We start from the raw sequence: 22817 nt of genomic DNA on the forward strand, positions 1-22817 counted from the left end.
ATCCCCTGCGCGTATCGTAAGTCGTCTGAAATCACTGGCAGAAATCCTCCTCCGGCGCACCGTATTGGTTGCTGGCTGCCTTTTTGCAGTCTGTGTGGGCTGGAGAATGACGGGGGCGGACTGCAGCACGCCATCTGACCGAAAAAGAGCCTTCCTCTCCCGGTAGAGAGGCGGCTTTCAAATTGGAGATGTGGGTGGTGGTGGTGGGGGCTTGAAATTAACCCTCTCTTTCTCCAAGATTGTCACTATGCAGCAGTTTGGACCAGAGGTTCCCACAACTTTGCTGTGTAAAAGGCCCTCAAACAGACAGAGCCAGTCAGGACAGCAGCAAGTCCTCCAGTCACACTACTAACCAGGACACAAGTTAGGCGACAGCTAATAATAGTCTAGCTATATCATTTCTTTTATTGGATTTTAGTGATTTTTGCAACATTATTACAGCTGATTGTGCACTTGCAACTTCAGTTCACCTGTATGAGACATATTATAATGCCTATTTATATGGTGCAGGGTGCAGTCTATAGGGGCTTGCCGTTTGAGGCTCCTTGTCCTTTCCATACTGAGTGGGTCGCTGGCTCTCAGTTTCACTCTGTCAAGGCACTGCATGTCACCAGGGTGAAGAAAACGGTAAGATGAAGCCAATTAAGGCCACCTACCTACAGTACCATCTGCTGCACACCTTTCTTCTCCAGAGGCGGCTTTGTTGTTAGAGTTGTCACTAGGCTCACCCTCACAACCCCCAGGCCTCTGGACCTCTCCACACCATCCACTACAAATATATATATATAGACATAAAGCAGGCTACTACTGTCATTAGTCATTACTATCATTTATATTTATTATCACTCATTTTCTACTGCTATAATATATGAAAAACATTGTGTACAAACAGCAGTTTCCTCAGTACTGAGGTGGCACCTTCCTAATTAACTTTGAGCACAGCAAGTTTAACACTCAGCTTTTAAAATGATCAAACCATATCCCTTCTCCTCTGTAGGCTAAATAATCACACACTCATATTTACAGCATCTGTTAGGTAACCTGCTGTCAGTGTGTGGAGTGTTAGTTCAAAAATGCCTCCAATATCCTTTATACAGTGAAACTCGTGCAAGAGTGTAACACACATGTGTGTTACATTCTGTGTGTGTGTGTGTGTGTGTGTGTGTGTGTGTGTGAATGAGAGAGAGAGAGAGAGAGAAAGAGGGGGAGGGAGAGGCTGATGGCTCAGAGGTAAAGGGACAGCTGTGTCATTTGGAAAAATACAACAAATAGAATACATGATATCACCAAGATAATTAGTGGTTAGAGGAGTCACAGCTGAACATTTTTATTTTTTATGTGTGTGTTGAAAATTGTGGAGACAGAGACAGTAAACACATACCGTAGTAAGTGTGTGAAAAAGCTGAAGTCAGGGAAAACTGGCTGCTGACACGGAGCTGAAAACAGGATATAAGTTCAAACAAAAGCTAACACTTAAAAATTATGAGTTGCATCACTTCAGAAATAACCAGGGCAAAAAGAGGACAAAAATCTCAATGCATGGGACATCACCCACTGTAGACAGATGCAATGCACACTCATTATAATCTGTGGACACTGCTTAAAATATCAATTGTGATTTCTCATAAACCATAAAACATATCAAAAAGCTGTTTCAGACCCAGAAAGTCCAATTTGTTTGGGCCTGTTTAAAGTTGGAAAGAATGTTGTAGCTGAAAATATGAAGGAATAGTTTGTTTAAAAAAAAAAAGGCTGGTTTTGAACACTTTGTCCATAGACACCCATTGTGAAGTTTCTAGCTGAAAGTATGAACGAGTTAAAAGAGTGGAAGAATCTGCTGAAAGTCACCAAAATAAGTTAATATGGGCAAAAAAAAGACTTATAAATTGTGAAAATACAAAAAATAAAAATTGCCACTTTGGCTTATGACGATGCAGGCTTTTCAAAAGAAAATGTTTAATCAATGCTACTACTACTACCATTACTACTACTATGACGACTACACGACCACTACTACTAATAATAGTAATGATGATGATGATAATTTTATCTAACTTTTTCTTTTGTCCTGTAAAAAAGGTAATTTATTTTATGTTTTATTTTTTCAGAGAATTGTTGATTTTACTCATTTGAAGCAAAAAACAGATCAGAAAAAAAGTGCATGTCCTTGAATAAATCTATTCCATGCACACTTGTATTAAATTTAATGTACTCATAGTGCACTGGACAAACCGATTACATATCAATCATTGCCTTTACAGCTGTCAGTATCCAGTAGGGCCTCACTGCTTGCATGCACAGAGCTGCAGCTGTATGTAAAATGATATGTATATCAGCAGGGCACTGTAATCCCCACAGTACGTCTTGCACCGTCCCGTGCTGTGCCGTGGGTCTCAGTACTGTCAGTATGCAACCAATAAAGATTAATTTTGTACTTAGTGATTGTGATTTATTAAAAATGTAGGTGCCTCTAGGTTTTGTAGAGGAAATTGGCTACCTGAGAGGGACTCTTCACTTTTCAGGGAGATTTATATAATCTCATGCTCAGTGGTTTTGTTGGTAGTGAAATAGCCTGAATGTGTAACAGGCTAAGTAGTGGTGATAATAAGATAATAACGTCTGGGTGGGTTAACAACACTGAAAAAAACAATCTGTGTTTTTTGATATAATGTAAATGTTCAGTTCACGCTTTGGGTCAATGGGTGGCGGTAGTGTACTTCTACACCGTTTGCCAACAGTCAGAAAACAGCGAGGAAGAAGAACAAGGCGACGACGAAGAGTGAACAGAGGAGAAGAAGAAGAAGAAGTGGCAAAAGTAGCTAAAGAAAAACAATACGGACTCCCAACTGACTGTCAACAAATAAAGAGGTTACACACTTATTCGCAAGGTAAGTCGGCAGTATCAGGGAGTTTATTTTCAATACTTGAAGATAACAGTTTGCCTTGTGGATGGAGTCGTCTGGTGTGCAAAATATGCTTGAGCAAATGTAACAGGAAGGAGAAAGCAGGGCTAAGTTAGCAGTGCGCCAGCTAGCTCATGTTAATGTGTAGCTGTTGTTTGGTTGTCATCCTAGCTAGCCGCTTGCCTGTTTGCTAACGTTAGCTAAAGGTGCTAGCAGCTCTGTGCTCATTTTCTTTCAGGGGGCGAGAGAGAGAGAGAGAGCTCACTTTACTCGAAATGTTGTCCCGATAGCAGGCGCACCATATCCCATCCTGTGTCTGCCCACCCTGCTGCTACCAAGGGGACATTTCCTCAAGCTAATCCCTGGCTGTCGGCTAATGTTAGGTGCAGATAACATGAGCGTTGAGCTAGCCTGTGTTGTGTTTTTAGATGTGTCAGTCGTCCACTTGAGCAGGAAACGCTGACCATTTTGTGCCAGCTGTCTCTCCGTATTTGGTGTTGTGCTCGGCAGGACACGCCGTGCATTAAAAAGAAACGCTAGCTAGCCAAGACAGGCCGGTAAATGTAGACAGGAGATATTCAGACGCACTGGCCTGAGTTGAAGGAGCTGCTTTGACGCACAACAAAGGATAATGACACTGGGATTCAGGTAAGAAGCTACGAGTTTAACCCACTGGGCGGCAGGTGTGTGTTTTAACCTCCAGAGAGTCTTATTTTGTTGTGGAGCCCCCACAGACTGAGCACAGGCGGATTTGGTTGCTGAATTTGAGCCACCACCCCCCCAACAGTGGCTCAACAGGATAACTTCTTGTAGGTACATCAGAATGGACAGTTACTCAGTGACTTTTCACTTAGTCATCCTCAGATTGTTTTGTTAGTAGTTTTGCTCGTTTCTTGTAGCTGTAATCCAGCCCAAAACAGGGTCCAGTAGTCTAAAAACTGGAGAAACAGGTCTAGTCTGTTATAAAGAGCAAACTCTTGTTGGCACATTCATGGTGAACTGAATAGTGACTGATCTTGTTGACTTCTAGATAGGGCTACACAATATGGACAAAATGTCATACCTCAATATTTGTGTAAGATGTCTCGAAAGCAATACGATATATATGACTCTGGCTATACACTCATTTTAAATGTAGCCGCAGTTAAAATTGAGCACTCTTCTTTTTCTTTTTCTTCTTCTTCCTCAAACAAACAAACAAACAAACAAAAAACATAACATCAACTGGATGTAGAAAATGCAGTTTCTTCACAAAATACCTTTAAATCTGAACAGACCAATCACAGTCTTAGGGTAATCCTCACCCTTAATATCTTCCATATTGTTGCCTTTTGAAATGTTAATGTCAGGTATGTTTATATCTAGATTGTGTTGTTGTTGTTGTTGTTGTTGTTGTTTTTTGTTACATCCAGATAGATCTCATATTGATTTTATGGTAATGCTACCAGGTATGAGCCAAAAACTTTGTTAAAACTCTGTAATAAATGTATAACTCTGTTTTACATTCATTGCAAGTAGATAACATACATACATTTTTGTCTCCTAAGAGAGTCTAAGCTGCCTTGTTTATGGATTTGCAAAAGACTTTGGAATTATTAAATCTAAACCAAACTAAGTTCTTTATGGGAATTCTGATTTGTTGTATAATTGTAGATTTTCCCCGACTGCTCTTTTGTTTCATCATGGCCTGTCAAACCATTCAACCTCCTGGTAATGTGTTGGTAGAAAAAAAATTTCTGTACAGATTTTGAAAAGTTAGTAATCCTTATGTAAAGCATATCCATTAGTTTTAAGTTCCTTATTGAAGGGTGGATTTGGGTGTATTGTATTAACGTGATTTATTTGTTTTTATTATTATTTTTTTCCAGACAAAAATCCAACCGATGATGTAAGCTTCTGAGTCCAGATAAAGCCTGTGTGATGCTTGGATTTGGTTGCTGGTTTGATGGATATGAGACCCAATCTCAGGACTCACCAGAGTCTCTTTTGCTTCTGATGAGAGTCTGGGGAAAATGTTAACAGAGAGTATGCATCTTGGCTGTAACCTTCCAAGAAATTCCATTTTTACAGCACTTTAATCAAGCAACTGGAAGGAAAATGGAAAAAGAGACAGCTGAGAAGGAGATGGATAGCATTACAGAGCCTGAGGAGGAGAACCCTGACGGTGGTTGCACTTCAGTGACGAAGACCGGTCAGTGGGACGTCAGAGGGACTGAAGAAGACGATGAACAACTAGACCAGGAGGACATAACAGCTTATCTCAAATCTAATACTCAGGACACCCCAGACTTAGCCACTCCCCAAGACTCTGGAATTGGAGAAGCAGATAACTATGGATCTGTGGAGGACAGGGAGGATACTGGAGACGCTTCAGATGGGTTGGAGCAGCACACCACTGCAGATCATGATAAGACACAGGACGTTGATCAAGAAGATGTCGAAGCTGCAAAGGAGCAGCATATGAATGGGGAGTCTGGTTGGAGGAGCTCAGGAAGTGGGAAGAAGTGCAAACTGCGGAGCAGTGTAGGGGGGTCAGTGTCAGAGCAAAGTTCATCCAGTTCTGTTTACTCTTCGTCCGTTCAAAAGGGTAACGTTGTGTCAAGCGGTGGCAGGCACAAGCAGACTCGTAGACGTAACCACCATCACCATCAGCAGAGCCGGGGCCGCAGGCGAACAGGCAACCAGCTTGTTTTAGCCTTCAAGGAAATGTTGTCGGAGTCTCTTAGCTCCTGGTGTATCTCCTGCATCTATATGGTGATTGAGCTTATTGTCACACTAACACACCACTGTGGAGTTGGTGTGGAGACTGGAGGGGTGAAACTATACAACTTTGGGCAGCAGCTACTTGCAAAGGTCACAGATATCCCTGGGATGAAGGCAGATGCTGGTCGCGTTCTGGAATGGATAAAATGCGCAGGAGCAGACCTGACTGATAAGAGTGTCAGGTCAGTGAAGTGGGTAAAGAAAGCTGCTGTGTACTGCTTTGGACTTTTCTGTACTTTGGTAATTCTTGGGTCCCAGTGGGCAAAGGGTCTGCTGGTTCGTTTCAGTGGAGAGAGGGGAAAAAGATGTTGGGCAGCTTTCCAGGACTCAAGGTTCTGGAAAAGGGTGGTGGTCCTACTGGACAGAGTCAGAGGCTGGTTCAAGAGAGATGGCCAGGTGCCACCATCCACCCCTGAGTCACCTGGCAGAGGTGGGAGATGCCAGCCGGGCCAGGAGCTGGAAAGACTTCTGGCCTTGGCTGAGATACCAGAAGGTGAGCTGGACCCCTTCACGGTGCTTGGCGTAGAGGTCCATGCCACTGAGGCTGAGCTCAAGAAGGCCTACAGACAGCTGGCTGTCCAGGTGTGTGTGCATTGCAGGTGGAGTGAAAATATCTGCAGCCTGTCTTAAAAATTACATCAATAAATCAACAATTTATAAACAGTATCATAGCAATAAACTGGCAATAGTGATTGTGGTTAACAGCCTGTATTTTTCTCCCGTATTTACGCAGCCTTTCTCCTGTCCTCTCTAACTTAGGTCCATCCAGACAAGAATAAACACCCCCGTGCTGGAGAGGCATTCAAAGTACTGAGGGCTGCCTGGGATATTGTCAGTAACCCAGAGACCCGAAGAGAGTATGAGTTGTGAGTATCTAGAAAAACTGGTAATCACATGTTATAGGACCTTGAAAGCACAAATATCTAGCGCAAAGTTGTTTTTTGTATTCTTTATTGTTTACATTGATACAGTAATCAGTTTTTCTTCAGCACTTTTTTTTGCTTTGTTTCTACACTCTACCTCTGTGCACAGTAGTAATATTTTTTGACAAAAAAGTGGAATTAGACTAAGTCTAGTGATTTGTGATGTATTAACACATGACTAACAGATCTCTTTTGTTCCCTAACAGGAAGCGCATGGCAGCAACTGAGCTCTCCAAGTCCATGAATGAGTTCCTCACTAAGCTGCAGGATGACCTGAAGGACGCCATGAATACAATGATGTGCACTAAGTGTGAAGGCAAGCACAAGTATGTCGCCCTCATCTGACTTCTCTGACTCTGATAAGTTAAATAAGCAGTATGAGTTGCATATAGGAAAATTTTGTCGTGCACTGTAGATTATCAGCACAGTCATAAATGATCACTGTGTGCTTGGTACAGTATTAACCTTGACCTGTCTGTGTGCAGGCGTTTTGAGATGGATCGAGAGCCTGCTGAGGCGAGGTTTTGTGCAGAATGTAACCGTTGCCATAGTGCTGAGGAGGGTGACCTATGGGCAGAGTCCAGCATGCTGGGCCTACGAATCACATACTTTGCCTGTATGGATGGCAAGGTTTATGATATTACAGGTGAAGCTGATCTTTTTCTAGAGGTTATGTGTTCTTTTTTTGCAACAGTAACACTGATTTGGACATTTAGGCTGGCTGCCTTTCCTTTAAGGCTTAAATAAACAGTTGCTGTGACATTTGAAAATATCAACACCCACAATACCCACTTCATACCCACATCCACAGGTTACAGAAAGGAAAAAAGTTATGGGACAGAGTGAAAGAAATGCCACACACAGGATGTTGTCGTGTTTCACAGGTTATTAAGTTAATATTTTTTCCCCAACAAAGTATTGACCTGACCTGCTCTGCTCTCATGTTTCAGAGTGGGCTGGCTGCCAAAGAATAGGAATTTCTCCAGACACGCACCGTGTGCCCTATCACATCTCCTTTGGTTCCAAGAACAACAGCAGCTCCACACGACACAGGTAAGTCCCAGTGCCAGACGTGTTTAGAAATGACCACATATTCCTAAATTAGTTGATAGTGTTTTGATATGTTTTTGTCATATGCCATGTATAGAAATCAAATGCATCATTACGCTTTGGCCGCCAGTTGAGGCTTCATTGCGTCTTTCCACACTGATTGTGAGATTTTTTTTTTTTTTAGGGCTCCCTCAGAGCATGCCACTGGTCCAAGCAACCCTGCAGATTTGCAGGACTTCTTCAACCGCATCTTCAAAGGAGGGCCTGCTAATGATATGGCTGCCAACGGGGGCTTCTTCCCCTCAGGTCCACCCCACCATCACCCACCTGGTGCTGGAGCACCCCCGTTCTCCACTCCCCCATCGCAGACAAGCTTCTACATGCCCGGGGGTCATCGGCCAGAGCCCAGTGAGGCATGGGCAGAAAGTGGCAAACCCCCTAGAAGGAGGAAGAAGGTCCGCAAGCCGTTTCAGAGGTGAAATCTGTTGACATCTCAGTTTATCACTATAGCGACACAGGGAAACAGCAAATAATGGCCATGTTTGTCTCTCGCCTGCCTGTGGGCATGCCAAGATCTGCCCTTCATGAGTTGAACTCAGGAAGATTCATGTGGGTAGGGCTGCCGACCTGAAGTCAACATGGCGTCAGCCAGATGAGAGAGGCTGGATCATGAAGAGGAACCAGTTGTCTGAGTTGAAGTATTGAAGGAGGGCTTAAGAAGTGGCTGTGATGGTGCTTTGTTACCTCTCATTTCACCTTTTTTGTTGTTGGTCTTTAAGACGACTGTAGCCTTGGCATTGAACTTTTTATCAGGATGCTGTACTGAAACTTTTTTTTGTCTTAATTTCCTGCCAAATCTTGCATTGCATGCATGATTTATTCACTTGCATTCAACACTTTGTTATTGTTTTGAATGAGGTTGTTTCTGTTAAGACATTGCTTCAGACAGAGTGAGAGTTGTAGAGAGGATTAAAGCCAACCTGAATGTGAATTATGGATCAACATGATCAAAATGTGGAAGTTGATAATCTGGGCAGCTTGGTTGTGTCAGTGTTGCTGTGACTACATTCGTGGCGTGTGGGTTCAAGAATGAATTCAAACCAGCCATGCCCAAGTCATTTGAAAGAAAACACAAATGCTCCACAGAATACAATGAAGTGGATGGAGGTAAACTTGTTTATCATTTATTATTAGTTATGTTCATTAACAAGGAGCTTCAGAAAAATAAAAATGCAGTGTTTTACATTAACATAGATGGATTTGGAGAGAAGAGGAGAAAGTGCACTTCCTTAAGAGAGCAGCATTGCATGCTAGGTTTGCCAGGTATGTACTGGCTAGCAAGCTAGCTACCTAATATTAGCCACCATGCCAAAATGTTGATATTTATATTTCAATACAGAGGCAAAATCATTCACACACCCTTCAACCTGTTGCCTTCGGTCATTACTTGGTAATGACATTTAATTTCAGCTAACATTTCTCTGATTTATATTTCTTTAGAAAGACTGCTTCTTATTTTTGTCAGAATTGTGTAGGTTACAGGATAATGCCAGATTTTTAATTTGGTGTGTGGGTCTTTGGCCTGAGAGAGACCCGCAGACCCAGTGACATCAGAATGCCTGGTGGTATTGCCTGGATCTTTTTGAAATTAAAATACACATTTTAGTTTAAGTTTCAAGATGTGCAAAAGTAAAACTGAATACAGGACCTGAAAGGAGACAGTTTTGGTGATTTGGCCATACAAGAAGCTCCACAGAGCTAAAAACCATACCTAAATAAAATATCACTGTGAGATGATGTAGCCATGAAATTTGAAACTTGTAACATCTTCTTGTATTACTTCTATTCATTGAGCTGTAGCTGTGCCAAAACTGAAGCTGATCTTTTCATGGCGATTGCCAGAGAATCAGTTCCTGCATTCTTAAACCAATCATGTGAAAGAACCATGTGTCACATTAATGGTTGTATTTGGTCTTTGAGGGTAACAGGCCAACCACACAGTTCAACAATTCACATTTGTATGCCACGTGAACATAAACGGATCTCTCCCAAAGCCAGAGACCACACAGAATACAACATGAACGTGAATTAAGACACAAAGCTGAATGAGCAAAGACGGTGCTGTTTAAATTTTCAGATTCAGAATGGCCAACCAAAGTAAAGCTCACTAAGGTATAAAAACTCAAACATGGCATTGGTCCTACACACTAAATTTGTCTGCCAGTATATTGACTTTGGAGCAGCTTCTTTTTTATAATTCCATCACCGGTTCAGATGTAGTTTGCTGGCACTGGAGAAAAAGTTCAAACTGTCCTACACCACAGACCCATCCCATCAGCAGGAATGAATTTAGAAGCATTTCTCTGTAATCTTTTAAAAATACTGAGCCCCAAGCTGGGTTATTTTGATGAGTTGTCAAACCTTTTAAAATGATACCTTGGCATTTTGAATTGTTTGCTGTTTTTCTTCACCAGGCTTTAATCACACTGTAGGGAAAACAAATCTCTGAAAAAAGTCAATGATGTGGGAGTGTGCTGCCCCCTGTTGAGCCAGTGTGAAACCCCAATATTGTCCTGTAATGTTTTGATTTACTGAGAAGTCACTCTTAATTAGCTCACACAGCTACTAATTCAAGAGCTGCTAACATGTGATAGCCATGAATTTTTAATGTGATTTGAATCAGTAAATCATGTCAGTTTACAAACACTGAAGCAAGCGATTTGTATACACTGGGATCTGGAAAAAATATGTGAGGATTTTTTTTTGTTGTTTTCTCATTCTTCACAAAAAAAGTCAGGTTTCAAGTTGTCCTTTTAGCAGTTATTATACCTAGTTTGTATCACTGGTTTCAATGGGAGCTGCTAAGATGCATTGCGTCATACAGTACACATAAAGTGCCAATAGAGAACAATTTTCCCCAATGTGATGAGTCATCAGGAGAGAAAAGTGGCTGACAAAAGCCTCTGTGGGCTTTAACTACTGTAACCATAACCTGGTAACTCTGTAAATTTTAACCCATGTAATCCTGGTAAAGACAATAATACATTCAGTTACTCTAATCCTGTTGCCATAGGCTGTAATTTCATTTTTTTTTCTTTTACAAAATTTACCTGATAGTACTCACCATGCTTGAGGTAATACTAATTATTTTGGGACTATTACTGGCTTTAATAGTACATCTTGAATGAGAAAGCTGTCAAAAACAGTTGCCATAGTATGTGTAAGTATACCCAGTTACCTGGTACATAGCTTTCTCATGATTGATTGGAACAGATTTGTCTTTGAAAAATTGTACCATTCCGGTTGGTTAATTTGACATTTTCATCCTCAGTCCTTCAGTCCTTCTTCCCATTAAGTGCCATTTTATGTGTCAGCCATGAGGAGGGCCTGTTCATTTTCTGATTTCTGTATCAGCGATACATCACGGCAGTCCAGTCTGGGGTTGTGTCAGTTCAGTCTCACATCAGTTCAAACGTGTAAAAGTCCAGTGTCTCCATGTAATTCTAACTTTGGGTGAGTAGGGATGTCGGAAAATGTCTTTTTTCTTTCCCCTAACTCTGGGGTCCTCTTTGGTATTTCATTCTGGGATGCCACCTCATTAACCTGACCCAAATCTTGTAGCGAAAATTTGACTCTTGAAATTCTTCAGAAATTAAATACAAAGTAAATTTTCAGCTGCCCATGAAGTGCCATAACAATTGGAAGATCTCAGATATGCATAGCTGTTATGTTGTCTTTTGATAATATTATTTTGGTAATATTAAAACTCCAGCTGCAACCGAGTCTGAGCTCCAAGTCAGACAGAAAAACTGGCATTTTTTTAACGACACCAGATGATGATACCTTTGCCATCTGGATGGGCTTCAACATTCAAAATGTCAAGGTCTCAGCTTTACAGAAAGTCTAAAAGAACAACTTGTTTTTACAGTATCTCCCTGGCATTCCTGTGAGTCACAATGAAACATGAATGAAATCTGAAATTACATTGAGTCATTGTATTTTGGTTTTGGGTTTGCTGTAGTTCCTGATATGATTATGTAGAAATTACAACTTCAAGCTAAGTTAGTTTAAAAAATCCAACTGTTGTTTACAACTCTGGTATCTGAAGATTAATTTTTTTGAGAGTAAAACGATTATAACTATGCGATAAAGTGTTTGACTAAGGCTATTTTTGTTGAAGTTTGATGAAAAGCACCATTTTGGCACAACTCTGTCTGCTGCTTTTTTTTTCTCTCTCTCTTGTAAGTTACTCTGCAAACCCACCCAGTGATGTCAAGAGAGTTAACAGTTTTGTTTGACTTCAGCTCATCTGCCTTCTCTTAGTCAGACTCTTTTCAGCTACAGCTGGATGGGAGATCTAGCTCACTAAGCTAACAGTTCATATTTTGAAATCAAGATTTTTTTTTTTTTGTAGAATTACAATGTTAAATAATTGAGGGGCAATATTTCAAAAATCTGAGATGCCCAAGGGTTTTGTTCCAGTTAGCACTCTGGAAGAAAAAAAACCTGCACTGTCATTATGTGATGATCATTAGGGCTTATATGGTAGCTTGAAGAGGTGTTCCTTTATTGCAAAAATTATTTTGAGCTCCTTGGCGTTGGATGTTTTATTTTGCAATTTAAGTCTTCATTGTTTTCTTCTCGGATGTATGTAACAGCCAGTTTCCTAGACAGGAACAGAGCACAGTCTGAACTGAAATTGCACTTTAAAATGGAACAGATGAAACCAGATTTCATAGATAGTGAAAGTCACAATAACCAGATATTGAACTTTTTCTGGTCACTTAAAAAACAAACAAACAAAAAATTAGATCCACTCCAGGACTTCAAGTTCCCCAGATGGGCAGGTTTAAGTGAAGATGTACATGATATCCACTTAATAGTAAAAGAGGCCAAATAGTGTAAATGTACATCACTATAAAACTTAAGAAACAATTAAAACAAAATTTAAAAAATACAAATTTGATGTATGATTTTTTTTCTACATGTTGTGTAAAACTGTCTATGATTGGGTTTGACTTGAGATTGTCTTTAACAAAAAACCTTCAAAGCCATTTTGGGGTTTTGAGAGAACATTGTGCAGCTGTGGCTGATTGTCACAGCTAAGAACAGCGGATCCACATTCAAATCTGAGATATTTCACGAAACGTGATCTACTATCTAAGATTAAAGCTTACTTGTGGCTTCATCTACTCTGTCTAGGAAACTGGACCTTTTATTTTTACCTATTTTAGGCTGAATTCACTGCTTTCCATATATTATGTCCGCTTTGACTTGAGAATGTACATTACTGTATGTTTAAGGTAGCTGTCCTAAGTAAGCAAGTCCAAGATGATGAATGCAACGGAAGAGCCAACACCCGAGTTTTTTTTTTTTTTTCTTTTAAAAGTTTTAACAGACTATACAGAAGTATTGCAAAAAATATGACAATCATCAGGGTTTAATGTGCAGGACACGTCAAGTACATGTACCATTTTTGTTAGGGAATAGGGGGTGAGTTGCCTGGTTGGCAAACAGTTTTAAATCTTACTGTTGGGTTTCTTTCCCCTGCTTTCTCTGGTTTTCAAAATAAAGATGATTTCCTATATGCAAAATGTTTTTTCTTTCTTTGTGCTCAGTACACTTCACAAGTGATGTCGTTTCAGGTATTTAATGATGCATACACAAGTTATAACATTTAAAACATATACAGTGGCTAGGAAACTATATCCACATAGTAAACATCTTTTTAAGAATGCTTAATGTTGCTCTCAAAGGAGCCTGTCAGCCTGCATAGGTCCCATTCCATCAAATTGGCTTAAAATTTCATTTTACTGTAAACCCACATTGCAAAAGGTTCTGTGAGTCACTGTTTTACCTCATATGGCTTTTCCATTCTCTGACCTTATTAACTAATGGAGCTATGACCATGGAAAGAGGGCAGGGCAAGTTGATGTCTCTGCTCCTTAAAAGGAGCAGTTTCAGAGAGGTGCAGATTCCTCAACACTGGTTGATTTGAGCCTTACACACTCACTTCCCTCATTTATAACTCATTAGAAGTTAGGCGAGTTGGGAGACACCTGTAATTTGATTTAGCATGATTGCAATTTAAAGTGGTTCATCTGACTGTGTTCTTGTTGTAGGTCCAGCAAACATCCTTCACACTGGTCCTAAGCAGTCTCACCATGCCAGGGTACCATATCTCTGGCAGGGAGGTACACCTCAGCTGTCCAGCAGTGAGAGCTTCACTTCCTTCTCACTACACTGTCACAAAGCCTTTCACTGTTTAACAAATGCTTATCAGTCCTGGGTTAAATAGTGTTCACAAATAATAAGTTTGCTGACACCTGCATGGAGGAGGCTAGCAGACGAGTAACTTTTACCACAACAAGACAGTTGATAAGTTGTCAGTCACAGATATCTATAAATAGCTTCAAATACCTTCTTGTGATTGTTTTAAGATCTGGGTGTCCGATGTATCATCCTGCGTGTCTAGCTTCACCCATTTGGTAACAAAGAAGCTACAAAGTCAGGATTGGCAAATATTACTGGACCCAGAGGCCTGTCTCATGGCACAGGTTCAACATAGTCAGGGTATTTCTGTGATAGCTGGCTCCACAAAATCTAACAAAAACAATGCTGGCTAACTGGTCTCATAAAGGTGGTTGTTAACTAGCTCGCTCAACCGAGCTTGCTGACGCAACAGAGATGTAGTTTGTAACAAACAGCCAATCGCATGGGCCGATCCAGAGTAGCCTATTTAAGACAGGATAAAACTAATGAAAACTAAGTTGTTGCAGTGGTAAATGTAATTCCGCAATGAATATGAAATGGCATACATGCACATTATACAGAATATAAAATACAGAATGAAAATAACACCTTCAGCAGTTATTATTAAGTAATATGTATGGCTGACAATTTCAACACTTTATGTAGACTGCAGAAGTGGAAAGCATGGGAGGGGGTTACTAAAATTATGTTCTTGACAGACAAAATATGAGCAATACAAAACATATAACAGCAGTAAAGAAACAGTTTCTGCTGCCAAGGCTAGAGAGGATTGCTGGAGGGAAGCTGCGAATAGTGCAAATGAATAAGTAAAAGGGCTTATTACTGCCCCATCTTTAAGGAACTTAACTTTCATTAATGGGATGCAATGTGATGAGATTTCCTGTTCTCAGAATCAAGCTCAGTTTCTCCAGGGCTGCACTGATGGAATATGAGCACAATCTAGTGCATCGATCATGCTTACAATTCCTGTGGAAAAAAAACTCAGTGAGCATAATATGCAACAGTAAATGTCATTCATTATTGGTAACTATTGTCAGCTGCCTGCAATTTGACAGAAGCCCTCTTTTAAACAAAGAGTGGGCAGATGGCCAGGAAATTCTTACTATATGCTCACAAGTCCACGGGATTTTTCCAGAGTTAATTTTTTATATTTTTGGATCAGACAACTTCAACCTAACCTGCTCATGGGCAGTTTACTTTTATGTTGATGTGTGTATTGCTGAATTCCCGTACAGAGATACCCCCTATGATAAATAAATCAGATCTATGCCCATGCATAGATCAATTTCAGCCCCAGATATGAACAAATAGTATCAGTTCACACACAGATGCTCTTTTCATGTAAGTATAAAATGTGCTTAAGTTCCCATAGTGATGTATCCAAAAAACGTGGGCTGTGCCCAAAGTTAGCTCACTAACCCACTTATCTTGCTTCATGAGACAGGCCCCTGGTCTATGTTTACTTTCTCATATTTAAAACTGCATATATATCAATGTTTAAAATAGAACAGGATTGTTGATAATAAAAATACCTTAACCAACCCACCCCACCCCCCATTCTCCTTCCCATAAAATAGGAAAAATGAATATTATCATATAAGCAACAATAGCTACTTCAGCTTGCACTCAATTGATCCATGTCTTCTTCAACTAGAGCTTGCCTTTTAGACTCCCAATCACATTGTTGAGCAGTGCACAGTCTAGATATGCCACCAGGCCACCCTGGTTGGCCCAGCGGTCTGCCCCGTGACTCTCAGTGTGGGGCTGGTGATAGGTGAGCTCTGCCTGGCGGCCCTCTGGCCCGGCACTGGACTGTAGACACTTTGTTAAGTCCACTACACCCCCTCCGAGGGCCCGGAGCAGGGCATGCGGGGCGCAGGAGTCCCACTTAAAAGTGCTACCCTCTGAGAGGACATAGATATCGGCCAGACCCTGGATGACACACAGGATTTTGTATCCGGCTCCGGAGGCGTACATCAGCTTGTCTGAGCCGCACAGTGGAGTCAGGGCTTCCTTCACCACCTCCTTCTCACTGGAGCTCAGCACCACAGACAGCCCTCGAGACTCTTTGCTCTCCTCAGGCACAGCTTTGCGTCGGGAGATTGAGCAGACGTTGACACCTTCACACGACACACCCCAGAAATGCTTCCCTCTCCAACTGTGTTGGGCACAGGAAGACAAATAGTAGTTGGTGCAAAGTGTTTGAAAGTTTTACTTCAAAGGAGAGACAAGCGATATGAAGACAGCAGCAGAGAGATGAAGATAAATACATACAGCACATATACTGACACATACATGAAGATACATAGTCAGAAAGTATTAGTAACTGTGGTAAGATGTTTCATTTTGTTTTTGCATGCGTTTACTTAACTTATTCAAGCTTGTATTTTATTTATAGTTTCCTGTAAACCACTGGAACCCGGAGGGAGAATCTAAAACCACCTGTAAGCCCCAGAAAGCTCAAGAGCGGAGGGGAAATCTAGTCAGAATGATGGCAAATGCAAAATTCACTTCAAGATTATTGTTGAGAGATTAGCTGTTGGCAAAACACTAAGCCCCTTTAAAGATATACAGTACACAAAACTGTCGAGAGTTGAGAGTTGAGTTAAGTGAGGACCCTTGAGACCAATCTGAAATAAATAAATAAATAAATAAATAGTGGAATAACCACATAAGTGAGCCACGGCCACCTAGACCTAAACAATTCAATTATGTGCATCTTCTATGTTTTCCTCAAATGAGTTTGAAGGGTCCTCACTTAAATCAAGCGTCAGCAATTTTGTGTAGCGCACTGTTAAGTGTTTCAGCTCAAAAGAAGACTTACAAGATTTATATGAGACCACTGCAACTGAAAAAGAAAGGCAAAAAAGAAAATAGTGTGGTGACAGTCACATTGTCTGTTTGCTTACCCTCCACCAGCCGGATCATTGTAGTTGAACGGCTGGTTGATGACACCCATGACCGGCTCTCCCGTGCTCCGGAGGTAAACTCCAATCAGAACCAGAGCACAGTGCAGACCTGACGGAGACAGGTGGCCCTCCTCCAAAACCTCCTCACGACCTTCAATATACTGGCTGGTGGCATCTGGAATGAAAACCACAGACAGAAAATACAATTTCATATGAGGTTGGAGATGCATATTCAGTTCTGCAGTCCATAGTGTGCTGCAATGAAGGGAAAATGAATCCATCAAGCATTTTACCTATAGGGTCGATCCAGATGCCGAGCTCCTTGGGGCTGAGGGGAACATTAAGACCCTCAGTCCCTGTCTCTATGGTTGCTGGGTCTTGGTGAATGGCTCGTGCCAGGAGAGATGCTGCTGTGCAATCACCATCCAACACTGTGGCCAACAGCGCTGCAGTCTCCTCCTCTGTCGCACACACTGTGACCGTCACACTCTCCCCTTGGAGACAGACAGAAAAGCAATGAGTCCTCATTGGATTTTGCATATTTACGACAGAGTGCAAATGACTTGGGCTGCATGTTTACACAGGGAAATGTACAGCATGCCCTGCAAATAACCGGATTATGACACATAGATGTTTTGCCTCTACATTATTATTTTACATGTGAAATGACACTATGACTGTGAAGTTCAAGTGCAGATAATCTGCTTTAAATCGAGGGTATTTTCAGTCATAATGTTATGAACAGTTAACCAACTATTCTACAGCTCTTCTAGTGTGTAAGCTACACTAAAGGTGTTAAAAATATTTGGGAAGATTAAAGATGAAAATATTCAATAACATTCAGATTGTAGCTTTATATGTCTGTGTCTGTAAAAATACAACCAGATTCTTCTTGACATGGCTCCAAACCAACACAAGTAGGTATGAATTAGAATGGTTGGGATAAGTAAGATGCAACCAGGGATTATAATTTTGCCATATAGCCTCAAGACTGGGAGGTACCATTTATAAGAAACTTTTTTAATTCCTCTTATTTACGGCATTCTTAAATGCTGGGGAGAAAAGCTAGTTAAGTTGTTAAGCTGACAGCATCTGAAAGCAAAAAGATGCAGGACCATGGTGATGTCAAGCTTGCTTGACTCTTGTTTACATACTGTCAATCATTCGACCATGTGCTCTTCACTCCCGAGAGTTTGTTAGAGCCCAGTGTATCTACAGTCTGCCTGCAGAGGCGTGACGGCCCAGCTGCACTGTCACACAATAAGCAATGTAAATGCGGGTACTTTGACCCCAGGTTTTGCCTGTGGGCTGCAGTTATATCAGTTATATTTAGGGTTGAGGTTAGGAAGCACTGTCTTACAGGAAACTTCTGGAGCAAAAAAAAAAAAGCACCCTGGACAAACATGCCTCACAGCACACTGAAGTGAAAGTGTCTCTCACGCAAACCCTTTTCATTAAAGCTGAATTATCAGTGGAACCCGGAGGGAGAATCTAAAAATAAGAGAGTAAGAGTCTGCGGGTGGTTATGAGTTTCAGGTATCTAGATGTCAGTGCACAAACTAGACATAACTACTTTATTGGATATGATACTAATCTATCCACATACTATGATTATGCATAAAGATTCCCTCAAATTTAAGCATGCAGGCTGTATTCACCTCATAGTCACTCACATTCAAAATTAACAGAGTATGCATACATACTCTGGATGGATACATGGCTTTGCTCCCAAACACATACAGAGATCGAAGTGTAGTACAAAGTAATTACCAAGGCCATTTTCAAACTTGTTGGACTCCTCTCCATGTATGAAGCCTATCATTTCAGGGAACTGAACAAAAGAGTAGGACAAGAGATGATTAAAATCCAACAAACTCTCTGCTTTATTGTTGATAATTACACAGTATTCTCCACAAACACATTAGCACTGATTCCTCCTTGTTAGTGGTGACCTACCTGAACTCCAACATCGTGACGGATCATCTCTTGGATCACCACATCAGCGAGCGTCTTAAAGTCCTGGACGAACTTCTTGTTCTTGTCATCTCCAGTCTTCTCTTGCACCAGCAGCTGAAAGAGCGGGGCCTCCTGCCTGCAGACCCGAGCCACATTGGCGGCTTTCTCAGCCACACGGAGCAGCAGCCTCAGGAGATCAGCCATGCCTGGAAACCAAGAGACAGAGGGACTTTAGGCACAACACTGAGGGGGCATCAGATGTACCAGATACAGAGAAAGAGAGAGAGAAAGAGAGAGAGAGAGAGAGACAGAGACAGAGAGAGATGAGATTAGAGCGATGAGAGATCTGGGCAGGTCACAGTTTCTGAGCTAATTATAGCCTTAAAATGAAAACAGGGCATTTCTGGGAAAAAAAGAGAACAGCGAGGAAAATGTGCAAAGGATGTAGCTCCAAGTGTCTGCATGTCAAATTGCACAATATCACCAGTAAGGACAAATGTGCGCCTAGAATGGCTTGCTATGAACAACTCCTGACAAACATAAGCACTGCAGTGACTTTATAACAAACTTTAGAGGGACACATTGCACATGTTGCAGCAAAAATACACATATATATTCATGGGGAAATTAATAATGATGAGATAAAACCGTACAAAACACAGCACGGTCTATAGGAAGTCACCCAGGAGCATCACAGGAATGAGGTATTAGAGTAAATTTTCGCCAGGGATGGACTTGGCCTCCATGAAACCTAAATTACGCTCCATGTCCGCGTACAAGCTCACGCTATACGATGTCACAACCAATAGAGCTCATCTCCCGGGGTTTATTCGCAGTGAATAGCACGGGGAAGCGAGGTAAACCTCGGAGAAGAGGCGAAAGAAAAGTGCCAGAGTCCGAATCGGGTGAAATGACTGAACGCTTACCTAAAGCTAGGTTACAGCCCGCTGCTTTCCTGTCGCACGGCGCGCCTCGTCCGTCTCTCTCGGCTGTGTTTTCCGCTCCGACCTACTAGCGCACAGAGTGTCAGTAAATACCGGAGACAGGTCGCAGTCTGGCAGCAGGTACAGAGCACCGTGGGTGGTACGGTAGTATTAATGCCCTTACTCAAAAGTGGTATCTGCCTGTTCTTGTTTCATGACGTCAGGACGAGTTCCCTATCGGAAGGGCGGCCGGTTTCTGGGCGGACGAATACACGGCTGAGTCAGGCGGGGCGCGGTGTGAGGAGGTATTTTCCTATAAACAAATCTAACCACACTGCCAAATGGCTTAATCGTAAAAAAAAAAAAAAAAAAAAAAAAAAAAAGATTTTAAACTCTTAAGTCAGTTCTACAAGTCCACAAACATGACTGTGCTTGCAGTTTGTATAAATTAAATTCTTGTACTTCTTATGTATGTTTGAACACTCCCACTTCTGTGTGTACGTCAACTTGTTACACATTTCATGCAGACTGCGTCCTCTTTGACTCTGGCCCGGAAGTTTTGCACTCATGCTTCCTGTTCCGTCATTTTCAAAATAAATGTTCTCATGATACTTTAAAGGAATACTACAACTTTTGGGAGTAAAATATCGCTTTTCTGACTTACCAAGACTCAGACAAGATGTTTGATATCATTTTCACCTCTGTGCATCCAGTGGTTTGGTTTCTATAGGTAGCATTTCATGTTAGCTTAGCATAAAGACTTGAAGTCAATGGGAGTCATTAGCCTGGTATTTGAAACAAAGGTATTGGGCCGAAAAAACTCCACAAATTAACTTTTTTTTTCCCAATTCCAAGACATGTATTTAAATAAAAACAGCTTCAGAGTTGCTGTAAGTTTATTTTTTTCACTTTGATGGAACTAGGCTAACGACTCCCATTGACTTTAAGTCTTTATGCTCAGCTAACACAAAATGCTACCCATAGGAACCAAACCAGTGGAGGTACAAAGGTGGAAAAGATATCAAACATCTTGTCTCAGTCTGGGTAAATCGGAAGTGCTACATCAGACCTCACTTATTTAGCCTTTCTTTCACCAAGGAACAGGCCTTTATGACACGCTTTGAGTGCAAACCCACATTTGTAATGCAGTTATTGTATTTTACTTTCACAATGTTTAATCTTATTATTTTATTTATGTTTTAAATCTAAATTTTTTATCTTTTGTTTCCTCCTTTTTCTGTATTTCATTGCATTTCATTCTGTCCTTCTCCCCTTTAAAGCACACTGCATTGCATTTTAATGTGAAATGTGCTATAAAAATAACATTGGACTGACAATCCTAATCTAATCCTGTAAAAATTCAACCATCTCTTTGAAAAAAAAAAACAAAAAACAAAAAACAAAGCCCAGGTTAAGACCAAAGTTAACTTGTTAAATGTCAAATCTGGCTTTGAGAGCCAGATTTGACATACATAATGCATCACATCAGTGCATGAAGTAAAAGCTTCTCATCCAAAGTATTTATTGGAGAGCTGCTGCTGTGAATGTTATTAACAACGACTGAAACATGTTGGCATTAATAGTTAATAAATACTTCGCCATGAGAGTAGCGTGCAGTTCTCAACATGGTGTGTGGTGTGGAGAGCAACCGAGGTGAATCATTGTAACAGTTAAATGAGCAGAGGGTGATAAAGGAAACATGACTTCCTCTGCTCTGTCTTCCTCTGTAGAGCACAGCTGTCATTTTTTATATCCGGGGTAGATAATGACACCTAGTATTGTTCTCATGTATGTGTCTGAGTTGGTATCAAGCTGCTGTAGCTACAACTTTTCACACTGGGATGATAAAAATTCAGAGGTTTAAATGCTTTAAAGCTGATTTTTGTTGGTGGTGCTGCATTTGAAATGACTCGCTCAGTGCTTCCATTTGCATCACCTCATAATGCAAAAATGCAAGCTAATGGGAAACAGAGGCTGCATGGCTCAGCCCCACTAATGAAAATGCACTTGAGGCAAATTTTGCCCATAGCTACTCTATAGATTTTCAGTCATCGTATACTGTACTTACGATAGTCATAATAAACTGTAATGACATTATCTGGGCCATTTGAGCGGGGCAGAACGCTGTCTCAGGTCTGTGTAGGGTTACACTGCAGGCTAAATACCTTCATCTTCTTTATACAGCATCTGCCATCAGAGTTCCTTCCACATGACCTGAATTAAAACCTGATCGCTAGACTGCATCATATTAAATGGAAAAACTAATATGCTGTAGCCATTCATGTGCAAACATATCAGTCCTGGATTATAATAATCTATGTATAGTACAATATCATATTGAAAAAATGAATATTTTACAATGTAATTACTTTGATGAACATTATATAACTGCATACCTGTAACATCATGAGACTTTGTGTGAAAGCTTACATTTTGTAAATGGAAAATGTAGGGAATCTAGTGGAATAATAATATTGTCACACTGGTAGACTGGTAGGTCAGATGTAACAACAGCCTGGTAACTGAATAGCCTTCAGTTTACAGTAAATCTGATGAGAAAACTTCAGCTCAGTCTCTGCCCACAGACAGCAGTACCTTCAACCAGAATGTGCCCATGATAAGACCATTGTTGCTAAAAATGTGGCAGATTCCAAGGTCAAAGATGAACTTTTGGACGAACAGAGTAATTGTTTAGGTGCACAACACTTGGCTCATGCGGCATGAGCTGGGCAATTCATGTTGTTCATTCATGTTGTTGCAGCTTAAGGAAGATGTTCCCATTTACTTTAATAGTCTGTGAGAAGGTTGAGATTTGAGTTTTGTCCAACAGATGTGAATAAATAATGACTGAATTTTTATTTTTGGGGTGAGCTACACTACCAGTCAAAAGTTTGGACACAGCTTCTCATTCAATGTTTTTTCTTTATTTTTACTACTTTCTACATTGTAGATACATACTGAAGACATCAAATATATGAAGCAAGATATATGGAATTATGTAGCAAAGAAAAAATGTTAAATAACTCTAAATATGTTTTATATTTTAGATTCCTCAGAGTAGCCACCCTTTGCTTTGTTGACAGCGCTGCAAACCCTTGGCCTTCTCTCAATGAGCTT

At 40.9% G+C, this 22817-nt stretch overlaps 2 protein-coding genes across 3 annotated transcripts; one reads left to right on the plus strand and one right to left on the minus strand.

Moving 5' to 3' along the window:
- Window positions 1-2757: 2757 nt before the first annotated feature.
- dnajc14 (DnaJ (Hsp40) homolog, subfamily C, member 14) lies at window positions 2758-13226 on the plus strand. Its single transcript, XM_030050853.1, has 7 exons — window positions 2758-2888; window positions 4772-6248; window positions 6426-6532; window positions 6796-6915; window positions 7075-7235; window positions 7540-7642; window positions 7824-13226. The coding sequence occupies exons 2-7, from the start codon at window positions 5001-5003 to the stop codon at window positions 8116-8118; spliced, it is 2034 nt and encodes a 677-aa protein (XP_029906713.1). The 5' UTR covers window positions 2758-2888; window positions 4772-5000; the 3' UTR covers window positions 8119-13226.
- A 47-nt stretch (window positions 13227-13273) lies between these two features.
- On the minus strand, window positions 13274-19977 carry inpp1 (inositol polyphosphate-1-phosphatase). Of its 2 annotated transcripts, XM_030050919.1 has the most exons (7): window positions 19885-19967; window positions 19704-19788; window positions 18778-18983; window positions 18592-18652; window positions 17115-17315; window positions 16822-16996; window positions 13274-16070 (listed from the first exon to the last, which is right to left on the minus strand). In XM_030050919.1, the coding sequence occupies exons 3-7, from the start codon at window positions 18979-18981 to the stop codon at window positions 15563-15565; spliced, it is 1149 nt and encodes a 382-aa protein (XP_029906779.1). In that variant the 5' UTR covers window positions 18982-18983; window positions 19704-19788; window positions 19885-19967; the 3' UTR covers window positions 13274-15562. The 2 variants fall into 2 exon arrangements, with proteins under 2 accessions (XP_029906779.1, XP_029906778.1); XM_030050918.1 differs by having other exon boundaries at window positions 19704-19977.
- Between the last annotated feature and the right edge of the window lie 2840 nt (window positions 19978-22817).

The sequence above is a fragment of the Myripristis murdjan genome, chromosome 5, assembly GCF_902150065.1.
Source record: "Myripristis murdjan chromosome 5, fMyrMur1.1, whole genome shotgun sequence".
Lineage (NCBI taxonomy): Eukaryota > Metazoa > Chordata > Actinopteri > Holocentriformes > Holocentridae > Myripristis > Myripristis murdjan.